The sequence below is a fragment of the Artemia franciscana genome, unplaced genomic scaffold (genome assembly GCF_032884065.1).
Source record: "Artemia franciscana unplaced genomic scaffold, ASM3288406v1 PGA_scaffold_23, whole genome shotgun sequence".
Taxonomy (NCBI): Eukaryota; Metazoa; Arthropoda; class Branchiopoda; order Anostraca; family Artemiidae; genus Artemia; species Artemia franciscana.
The window spans coordinates 3,680,147-3,692,210 of NW_027062649.1; the positions used below are offsets into that span (position 1 = coordinate 3,680,147).

Below are 12,064 nucleotides of genomic sequence, written 5' to 3' on the forward strand. Positions count from 1 at the left end.
ATGATTAGAATTCTGAGCCATATCAATGTTTTTTTTTCAAAATTTAGGAAATGTATTGGCATATCTGAAACCTTATAAATTTGGATTTAGCAAAGTTGTGAAGCTGAAAACAATTTTGTTGTACTTCATTCAACAGAAGATCTATTTTGCAAGATTTCACTTCTATAACACATATTTTGAAGGTCGGGCCCTCTAGAGGGAGAAGGAGTAGAGGTAGGTACTTCAAAGTACCTTCCAAGGACATACTTTAGCCTGTAGATGCATCCCTGGAAGTTTCATTTTCCTAACATAACCCCTTTCTGAGATAGCAAGAAGTCAATCAACTAGAATTTCACCAAATGATTTTCTTTCAAATAAAATTGATCTAGCCTAAATAGGGTGATAATACTGTCTTCAAGCAATCATCACATTAAAGCTACAAACCCATTGTTAACATCACAATGCAAATAAGCTGAAATAGCAGTATAATTGACTAAGGATCAGTGCAGTATTTGCATTTTAACCATGGTCTAGCTCCTTTAGAATGATGTTTGAGTAACCTGATGTGAGCTACCTCTTCTAATCAGGATAGGGCTTTAAACTAATTTCCCAGGGATGAAAAATATGGTGACTTTTCCTTTAACTACATATATTTAACTATATTGTGTAAAGACACAAATTTATTTTTAAGCTTTTTGATCTAAAGGATTTTTTTTTTAAAACTTGGTCAACTATCAGAGACAGCACCTTACCCATTCTTGATATTATACTAAACAAATCTGATAAATTCTAGTAGGATCCAATTTGGTGATATTTTGCTATGTACATTTATTCCATCTTTCATTTAAATTTGATACTCCTTTCACTAACTTCAGCAAATCAACAAAAAATTCTACTTTTTGTGTATAGAACCCCCTCCTCTTTCCCTATTTGACCTAAGGTCAATGAAAAAAACTTTAAAAGCCTTAGCCTTTTTGACCTAGGGTCATAGTCTCAGAATCTCAATCAAACAGATGGATGGACAAATAGATATTGCAATGTCTGTGTTATCTATAGTTAACACATTTGATCCCAGAAAAGATTTAACAAATTTTATCATTGTCACATCAAATTTAGCATGCTGATGAACCTGATATTTGCCTTGTAGTGTCCTTTTTCAAATAATATTTATCAAAAATAAAAAAAAGTCTTTTATTTTTGCTGTTTAAGATGTTTATGATTTTACAGAATGTTATATTTGATTGTGGGTGTGTGCTAGGATTAAACAATGCTTATGACAGCAAAGGTCCTTCCATTTGTGGCACCACAGAGCATTGAATCCCTGACCCTAAACTCCTGAGTCAACTGTCATATTTAACATATGCGAAAAAATGTATTTAATTTTTTTGCTCCTAAAGGTGTAGTTGAAAATAGTCAGAGCTTTGAGGTGTGAATCCCCTTATTTGTCCTGTTGGAAGGAGGCTAGTACTGTACTTGCAATTTTTGTAGTTTCTTGTTAATCTTATAATCTCAATTTTTGCAATTTTCTTGTTTCTTTACCACTTCAATGGTATTCTATGAACCCGTTCTTGTTCTTTGTAATATGCCTTTACTGTATTTGGGATATATCTGTAGGCTTCTCTTTGATACTCTACAATAGCATCCTTATTTAGATAAGGTTGCATGTAGCTTTTTCTAAATGTTGTCAAGTCTCTTAAGTCACTTATACCCTGATGCTTTCCCTACTGTTTTTAGTTGGTAAAAAAATAATCCAAAGAAAGTTCCCATTGAAAAGAGCCCAAAAGTGAGATTGAATTTATCAAAGCTTGGAGGTTTGCCCCTTCAGTCTGTTGAAAGAAAACACATTCATAATTGAAGCTTTGTTCATTTCAATCTTAAGAGTGACCTACATTTGTGACAATTCATTAAATGATTGTAAAGGGACACTTTTATTTATTTATTTGTCTTGTTTGAATACTAAATGTTTTTTTAATTCTTTAAATTGATATACATTCCTTACAAATTAATTAGTTGCACCACAGTTCCATTTGCAAGTTTTGACCTACTGTTGTAATCCTTGGTCTCAAAATTGCATATAAATTTATTGAAGCTAGGGAACATAGAACTCCTGTCTCTTTGAAGAAAATGGATGGAGGTAAGTTGGTTTAATTACACTAAAGTCCTAGGACCATTGCAATTAAAACAAAACAATAAAGATTAACTATAAAATACTTGACATTACATAAGTATAACAGTCACAAAGAAAAACCATTCACAAAATTTTACTCTTGTGCTCAGTTGCAAACCTGAGCAATTGCCTAAATTTTTAAACCTTGCAAAACATTCACCAGCCATCTCTCATGACCCACGCTCTTGTCTATACATCAACAATTCATTGAAAAGGAACAACTACCCTACTGACATTTCTTCATTTGTACTTATGTTTAATAAGTTTAAAAGAATGCTTAAATGGCTAAGTCAGAAGCCCAGTAAAGGACCAGATGGTCCTTTAGCCAGGAAGTGCAATAGGAAGCTAGGGGCCAGCCATCCTATGCTTTTGCATGCCTTTCCTGCTTACTGTCCCCACATTATTTTAGGTAACCTTTTAAAGTTGGGCCAATTCTAGCTGAGCTAACAGAGTCACATCACTGATCCCTGTCCCAAACCAAATAAACTGGTAATGCCAGGAACTAAACCTGTGCCCTTTGGATAAAGGATTCTCAAGCTCGAGAGCCAGCCACTTAGGAAGGAACACAAATGTGACCACAGAACAACAATTGTTTGGAAAAGAAAATATTTAAAAAAAACTCAAGTCATAGTTGCTGCCCATAAACAATATGCATTTTATTTAGACAAATTAAATTTAAGACAGGTATCAACAAAACTCCATCAGGAATTGTATTTACTAAAGATACAATAAGCAATATGAAAGCTTAGTTTTTGTGATATTCTAGTCTTGAAATAATACAAAATAAGAAAAATTATATGTTCTATTTGTTTCCCACAAGCTCATTTGAGACTACAATATGTCCATGGTGCACTTATAATCTCTCTAAAATGCTTTAAACAGAAAAAATTGTAAAGACAATTGTTCTCATCAGCAAGAAAAATATTAACATAGTTCTCTCAACTTGGAACTTTTTAAGACAACTTCTTAGCAAAGCAAAGGCAAAACAAATGAATTCAGCTAAAAGGTGGTAAAATATAGGACAAATCTAATTGGTCTAAATAAATCAAGGCCTATAAACACAACTGCCTTCTAATCTCAATTCTTTGTGTTTCTGATTCTTAGCAGCAGCTTTGTAGCCTAATGGAAAATCTCAGTTCTATTAGCCTACTAGATATGGTCTAGATGGTTCTGGAGACATTTACATTTTATTTTCTCTAGAGATATATTTAGTGCATAAGTGGATATGCACTATGTTAAAAATCTAATGATCACCCAATTTACATGACCACTAGATTTCAAAGGCCAGAGAAAATTCAATCCTTGAATCTAGTGATGACCTTTGATCTTGATTGCCATCATAAATTGGGGTAATGCTAACTCCATGTTTGTCAACGAAAATAAGTGTAGGGTTGTCCATTACTTTGGCAAAGTAGAACAAAGTTACCAATACCATCTTGCTGGACATTCAATCTTACCTGTTGAAAATGTCTGTGACCTTGGTGATCATTTTGATTCTAGTCTTAGGTTTGACAAGCATGTCTCTGAAGTAACTCGTAAGGCAAACTATCAGCTATTATGTCTTAGACGGAATTCCCGTAAGTTTAATCTCCGTTCATTCATTTCCATTTATAAATCAACAGTTCGACCTATACTCGAATACAATTCGTCAGTATGGTATCCATTGAATAAAAATGACAGAGCAAGGGTTGAAAAAATACAGCAAAGAGCAACTAAGCTTGTACCTTATTTGAAACATTTGCTGTTTGAAAATAGACTGCACAGGCTAGGATTGTCAAGTCTTCAATTCCGAAAGGATAGGACAGACATTATTAACACATTCCATATAATCAAAGGCATTGATAATATAAGTACATCACAGTTCTTCACATTTAATGACACTAACAGGACCCGTTATCACCCACATAAATTGTACCCCCTCAACATTCATTTTACAGCAGGATGTGGAAGCCATGGAATGACCTTCCACCTAAAACATTTCTAACAGATAACATAAATAAATTCAAAACAAGACTAGCAGAAACAAATTTTCAAAGTAAATCATTTTTAAATAATTTCTAGTATTATTTGTCAGTGTTTGTTGTAGTCGTTATTTTCATTGATTTATATGTGTGTACTATGTTGTCAGTTGTATTATGAATTATGTTGTGTATTATGTTGTAATAACTTCTATTTATTATATTTATTGCGACAAGCTTGAAAGCTTACCGTATTTGGTATACGGTAATTCTGATCTGATGGTATCTGATGGTTGATTTCTGTTTCTTCCCCTACTACTGAGTTGCTGTTGAGTAGGGATATGAGCTTCAAACAAATGACAAAAACAGCTTTCGGACTGAGTATTCAGAATTATCCCTGCATCCGGATGCAGCATTCTTTTGTGAAATAAGATTTTGGACACGGTCAGAATCTCTTGATTTAGTTTTTGCTGCTCTTAAGAGAGTGTCACTTAGTTTTCCGCTTTAATTTCAATATCATCTTCTAGGCTGATAGCAAAGTAATCAGTGCTATATAATTGGTTTTTGAAGAGAATCCAGTTTGCTGTATTTAGATTAAGTCTCATTGTTGGGGGAACAGGAGTGTATTTTACTGCATGGATTTCGATAAGAGTTGCAGCATGGTCTGACTGAAGATCTAGGACAAGAGAAATTTGGATTTCAGACTCAACCCGTGTTAGACCAATCTGTAAATCAATCGTTGATGAAGCATTATTCATAATATTGTAGTAGGTGGACAGACCTTGCGGAGGTAGAACTGTGAAACTGTTAGAGATAAGGATAAATTCTTATATGTTCTTACCCGCAATGTTGGAGTGCACGCAATTTTCCCATATAGGGCTATGAGCATTAAAGTTACCAAAAATGACAGTGTTTTATCTCTTGCTTCTTCTTCAAGCATGGTTTTAGTATCATGACTGCCATTAGGATTGTAAAGGAATTAGACTTTTAAGGGATGTCTATCTTGGAGATTTAAATTCACGCTGACCACATCAATCTCACTTGGGTACTGTCTTGGGGCTTTTGCTGAATGCGGTGTATCCTTTTTCATGAGGACTGCCAGTCTCCCTCCTCTTCTTTCGGAAAATTCTAAGTGTGTTTACCCCTCCCCCCGCCAGAAAATATCCACAGCGCTTACCCCCCACTAAAATTACCCCCTGAGGTCCAACTCCTCCTCTCCCCCGTAAAACACCCCCATTGGAGAATACCCCTTCGCGAAAAATACCTCCCTGGAAAATACCCCCTCCTGGTAAACACTCCTCTGTAAAAAGCCCCCTTGGAAAATGAGGCTTTCCAAATAAGGAGTTTACGCTCTGCAAAACTCGAGAACAAACCGGTTTCTTTGTTCGTTTCTTTCAGCTTAGCGTGAGACAAGACAAAGGTAAGTGACAGATTAGATGGGAAATATATAATTTGGGCTGTATATTTGCACTTAAGAGGGGTGGTTAAATTATTTGGACAGTTTGAAGTCAGAAAATAATTTTTAGTTCATAATATGCAGAATAATTGAACATAGCACATTTTGCAAGCTTACCTGCTATACTTTACCCTCCAACCCACCTCCATAATTTGCAAATATATAGTCCAAATTTGTTTCTAAAGTAACAAAGAAACCAATTTGCTCTTGAGTTTTAAGCATCTTAAACCTGAGTGATTGGCGTGTACTACACAGGTACTTGAATTTTTCATTGGGAGAGAGCTGGATTTCCCAATATTATTTAAAAACGATCTGAAATTATATTTAAAAAACAAGTTTTTTCAACTGAAAGTTAGGAGCAGCAACAAACCTTGAAACGAAAAGAAATGATTACGTACGTGAAAGGGGTTGCCTCCTCCTCAAGACCTCGCTCTTAACGGTAAAGTCTTTTTTTTTATAGAAATTAAAACAAAGCTTATTATTTCAATATAACGGTCAATGTGTTTCAGAAATCATTTTAAAGAATTAGGACAAAAAATCTAAACTTTAGTGTTAATACCTAGGTCTTCTGGATTGGTCGTTACTCCTCCATATCTTGCTCTTTACACTAAAGTTTTGTGGTGCTCTAAAAAAAATCTTCTTCTTATTCTCATTAAAAGAACTTTATGTTTCGGGAGTCGTTCTCAAAGAATCGAGACAATTTTCAAACTTTAGCGCAAAGAGCAAGTTGTTAAGGAGGAGTAACCCCCCTCATATACGTGATAATTTGTATTTGTCTTAAATTGAAATGTTGCCCCTTTCTTTCAGTTGAAAAAACTTGTTTCTTAATTTCATTTCTGATCGTTTTTCCTAAACGGCGCGAGGAAACCTGGCTGCGCCTCCGCGGATAAATCCCTCGTCCCCATGGATATATTCTTTGGACTAATTCTGGTGAAAAAATGCCCTTAATATCTCCACGTGTAAAATTGAGTCAACAAAAGAAAGCAAGGCATAAGATGAATTACATGTAGAAATTCCGGCAAATTTCCTAAATTTAAAAATTTCCCTGAGACCCCGCCCCCCCCCAAAAAAAAATGTATGTAAGCTCCCCAATAACAAATACTATATAATAAAATATTTTATGCAATATATTTATACAATATACAATATAAAATATATTTTTATACAATAAAAATATGTATGTGATTAAATTTGTTTCTTGTATTACTTTTGCTATTTTTCTTTTGTCTTTTACTCCACTTAACGTCTGTTTTGTGAAGTGGGTGATAAATAAATTATTATTATGATTATTATTATTATATTTAAACAATGGGGCAAATTTTATAACTTAAATACCTTTCTCCTGAGAGTTTAGGGGTCATGATATCAGAGGCGCCATTTTACGCTATTTGCTATTAATAATTGTAAATTTTAAAAGTAGGTTAGATTCATAATAAAAGTCTCAAGTTCTGTCAAATGCCCCATGCCCACCCCAAGATTTGGTCCAAATGGCGCCTCTGCATGATATCTGCAATTGCTTGGCTGTTCGGCTTTTCAACTGTACTGAACAAATTGACTATCTCATAATTTTGATCAGACGATTTTGAGGAAAAAGGAGTGCCAGGTGGGCCTAGTCGTTCTCCAGTCTTTTTGGTGTCTTAAAAAGGTCACTAAAACTTTTGATTTCCGTTCGAAGGAGTTATCTCCTGATATTCTAGGACAAGTTGGTGTCCTATGATATGGTGTCCTTGGTGTCAATAAAATCAACCCAGGGAAAAGAAACAAAAAACTAACAAATACATAAACGCGCATCCGTGATCTTTCTTCTGGCAAAAAAAATACGCGTTATTTTAGATAACAGCTTAAAACCTCTACAGCAGGTTTCTCCGATACGCTGGATCTGATGTTATCATTTCTATTGATAGATATGACTTTTTTGTGATGTTTCCTGCTTTTTTCAAAAAACAGGTAAATTTTCTCAGGCTTGTAACCTTTGATAGTTAAAACATATATATTTGAAATCAGCAACATATTCCGATTCTTCCAAGAACTGCTTGAACACCGTTAATTTCATTTAACCTAATCAAAATACACATAAGGTCCTCGGCATGGAATGAACACAGCTTTATAGAATGGTAGGGAAAGTCTTTTTACTTTTTCAAAAGTAGCCAAAACATTGATGCCAGTTCTCAATTAGTATTCAAGCACGTAAAAAACTTTCGGATTTAAATTGAGACTACATGTTACGTTATATATTTTCTATTACCTTGCCGTAGAAATCTTACTGTAACATGTTAGATAGATGTTTAATGGCTGAATTTTAAGTTCCTTGTCGTATCAATTTAGTTTTCTGTTGGCTCATCCAAGTATGGTCAACATAAAGTGCTATAAATATTTTCAAAATTAGCATTTTTTTTCTGTCATTATAGAGTGCAAAAGCATTAATAAAATGAGTTTTAATTGAATATAAAAGCTGCATGCAATATTAACATAACAAGACAAAACTTACACAAGCAAGATTTGTACATTTAACTTGACTTCTACACATCATGACTGCTGCCACAGCAGAACCTTGTAAAACAGAGCCCTATCTCATAGTAGAAGTCTATACTTGAATCAAATTACGTAATAGAAAATTCCAAAACAATATCAAATTTAATCCTTTTAACTTGAAAAAGTAATCTGATTATAAAGGGTTTTAATAAAAAGTGAATGAATTGCTAATGGCAATGAATAGACATAATTTGAAAACTGATTGGAGACAGCGGTCACCCCCTCCCCGCCTAACCTGGAGAGGGAAGCTTGAATGCTAAGCATATATATAAGAAATATATATATCATCAATAAATATATTGTTGACAAAAAGTTTAGTTTACTTTCCGGCAAATAAAACGCTAATAGCGAAAAAAGTAGACTTGTTCGTTAATTAATTTTTTTCAAATAAAACGAGCCTTTAGCCTTTTATCTTCTATTCAGAAAGAATCTTATTTTAATTTGTTTTTGTCCAACACCCTACCACTGAAATGGAAAAAAAGGACCTTGCTGAAATGTATTTAGTTTGGTAAACACAGTTATTAAGCATTTTTTAAAGGTTCTTACCAATAAGACTCCATGCAAATTTAGCAGCTGATTGAGGAACAACAGCAGGTTAGCCTACAAGCCAGTCTCTGTGATTAACCTGGTATGATGGGCAGTTAAGAGGTTGTAATATAGTTTTGCTTGGAGAAAGTTGTATAAAGGCAGAGCTGTTTCTCAGCAGCTTCCAAATAGCCTATATTAATTTCTTCATTTGTAGATTTCTCTTAGAGGCCTAAACATGCTATCAATTTGATTGGTATATTTAGATTATATTTAGTACATTAAGCTCACATAATGCTAGGCTACATTTGTCACTGTTGAAACTCAGGTAAAATTCTAGTTAATTGACTTCTTGCTATCTCAGAAAGGGTTTAGGTTAGGAAAATAAAACTTTCAGGGATGAATCTACTGATTAAAGTATGTCCTGGAAAGGTATTTGAAGCAACTATCTCCACTCCTTCCCCCTCTGGAGGACCCTGACCTTTGATGACCTTTAAAAATATGTGTGTTATAAAAGTGAAACCTTGCAAAATAGATCTTCTGCTTAATTGATGTACAACAAAATTGTTTTCAGCTTCATAACTTTGCTTAATTGCATTTTATAAGGTTTTAAAGATATGCAAATACATTTCCTAAATTTTGAAAAAAACATTAAATGGCTCAAAATTCTACTCAAATAACAGGAATTGCATTTTCAGAACTAAAGGCAGAGAAAAGGCAACTAGTAACTGAAAATTAAGGTAAAATGTTGTTGTGTCAAAATTTCAATAGGTATAGACCTATAATGTAGGCAAATTTCAGGGCCCTCTAGAGGAAGAAGGAGTAGAGGTAGGTACTTTAAAATACCTTCCCGGGACATACTTGAGCCTGTAGACTGATCCCTGAAAGTCTCATTTTCCTAACCTAAACCCTTTCCAAGGTAGCTAGAAGTCAATTAACTATTATTCAAATTTCTTGCCAGAAATTTCTAACAATAATGTTGAAATTATTGTTAGAAGAAAAATCAATCACCTGACATCCATAGCTTAGGTAAGCTTATTACCTTCTATCATAATTAAGTCAATTAACTAGAATTTTACCAAAACTCATATCTGTTGTTATGTCCTAAGTCTCATCAATTTTGTGTCTACTGATTTTTCTGGTTGAAATCCATGTTGGCTTTTGGGTGTTTTCTTTTCAGTAAACTGCAAATTATATTCTGGTCATGAGAAGGCATGGGGGTTGTTGGCCTTACTCTTGGTAATTTTTGCTTGTTTTAAGTTTGGCTTGGTTATTTATTGTAATTTCTATTTGTATTCCATTAAGTTTTAGATGTTTCATTACTTACAGGATTCTCAGTGCCATTAGGGACATTAATTTGATAGTTTTGTGGAAGCATTTTTTATTCATCAATAAAGAATTTGGACTGGACCAATTGCTCTTTTCTAAGGTAGAGCTACTGTGTTGAATTTTGAATCAGATAGATATATTACTATAACTTTATAGATATAATTTTAGAAAAAGGTCTTATCTTGAATATATCTGTCACATGGTGGAAAAAATGTTAAGGACTTCTTGGTATGTAATTTTCCACATAGATTTACCTTAAATTATCTTAAAGTTCACCTATATCAGCACTCTCTAGAGGGTTCTCAGTTGTTCCATCACAATTGTGTTCCTCTGAGTTAATGGCTATCTAGGTTTTTGCAATTTAAACCAAGGAAAGGGGTCTCTACCCTAGTCTATGAGTCATGTGTGTAAAAGTGTTCACAAATATAAAAAAAACATGCCATAATCATGGCATTAGAGTTCCTCATGGATAATGAACTTATAATTGTCATTTTGTAAAATATAAAAATTTATTCTGACTCTTTATCAAGCCTAGAGTTGCTCTCTTCAGCTTCTCAGTATAAGATGGATATTGACACATTTCATTGTCTTAGGATCATTGATAATCTCTTGTCAAGAGGTATAAGAACTTATCTCCAGTATGTTCCAAGCCACTCAGGTATAATTGGTAAGCATAAGGCAGATGAAATTGCAAAAAGTGCTTTAAATATTGACCAGCCAAGTGGAAGACCAATCCCAATTAGAGATATTCACCACTGGAGACTACCAGAGGTGCTGTTAAATAAGAATAATCCAACTCTGTCACCTTTCCCCAATAAGCAGCTTTCTAAGATTTTATCATAGAATTCAGTCTGGCTCAAATGGACTAAATCTTCAGTTGTTTTCATATCAGTTCCCTAATTCTAGTAGCAAAGTTTCCTCTTCCCCCCTTTGCAGGTCTTATAATCTTAAAAATGAAACAATTGATCATTGCCTATTTGAATATAATATGCTGATGTCTGCACAGTATTCACTGCAAATGTTAGAATGCTTTAAGCACCACAAAATCTCACTATAAGCTAAGAGTCTAGCTGACCATACTTTCAAGCAAAGCACAGAACTCAATGTATATTCTCCTATAATTCAACTCCTAGTATCAAAAGATTTACTGCAAGAAATCTAAGCAGATTCAAGATAAATAAGCGCAAACCAACTCAGTAGCTATGTCCATCTCACAGAGTGAGTCAAAAGGAATCATCTTGGTGTAATCTTTTGATATTCACTTTTGAAGGGTGAAAATACTTCTGGAAACCACCAGATTGTGCTTTACTTTTAGCAGCTGTATCTAGTTTCCTCTCATTTGTCTACATTTCATGGTGGGTATGTTCAGTTTGAATAGTTGTCCTTTATAGCTTAAGTTTTTCAAACCAGGAAGAACTTTGGTGGCATGTCTTTGAATCTTTTTCAAATCAGCTAAGTCTGTTTTATAGTAGGGTCTCCAAATCACAATCCCATACTCTATTGTAGGTCTGACAATCCCCTCATATAGTTTTACAAAAGTATCCCAATGAGCTTTGGTGCTTTGAAAATAGTTTTCTGGGTGTGCTCATGAAATTTAAGCTGTGAATCAACAATAATGCCTGGATCTCTTTCAAAGTCAACAAGTTTCAGTCGTATGTTGTTTAAGACTTGTAAATAGTTCTATAAGTAGTGTTTCTATTTGTGATAGTACTAGTGAAGTTGGCTCTCCCAAATATACAGAAACTGAATCATATGTTAGTGCTGGATTGGATACCAGAAACTATGAACTCATATTGAATACCATTTCTTTCAAATCATGTGATTCTGGATCAAGCAAAGCTAATGACGACAATACTGTTATTGAAGGACTAATGGTACTATATAGCAATGTAGACTGTATTACCACAAAGATGAATGAAATTAAGTTGGTGATGTCAACGAGGCATGAAGTAAGTGTTTTTGCCTTCACTGAGGTGAAACCTAAACGTACTGCATTTGCTCTTACTGATACACAAATTCAAGTGCCTGGATTTGAGCTACTCACAAATCTGTCAAATCCAAATGGTAGAGGGATAGCAGTGTACATAAGATCTCTGCTCCAGGTAAGTGTAACATATG

The 12,064-nt window shown here is 34.1% G+C and overlaps 1 protein-coding gene across 1 annotated transcript in view; it reads left to right on the forward strand.

The window, feature by feature from the left end:
• Positions 1-8,463: 8,463 nt before the first annotated feature.
• LOC136041480 (uncharacterized) overlaps positions 8,464-12,064 on the forward strand; it is a 50,053-nt gene continuing 46,452 nt past the window's right edge. Inside the window, exons 1-2 of the mRNA XM_065726173.1 lie at positions 8,464-8,588; positions 11,453-12,048. Of these exons, the coding sequence (XP_065582245.1) occupies positions 11,818-12,048 (231 nt within the window). The 5' untranslated portion in view covers positions 8,464-8,588; positions 11,453-11,817. The remainder of the gene's footprint in view (positions 8,589-11,452; positions 12,049-12,064) is intronic.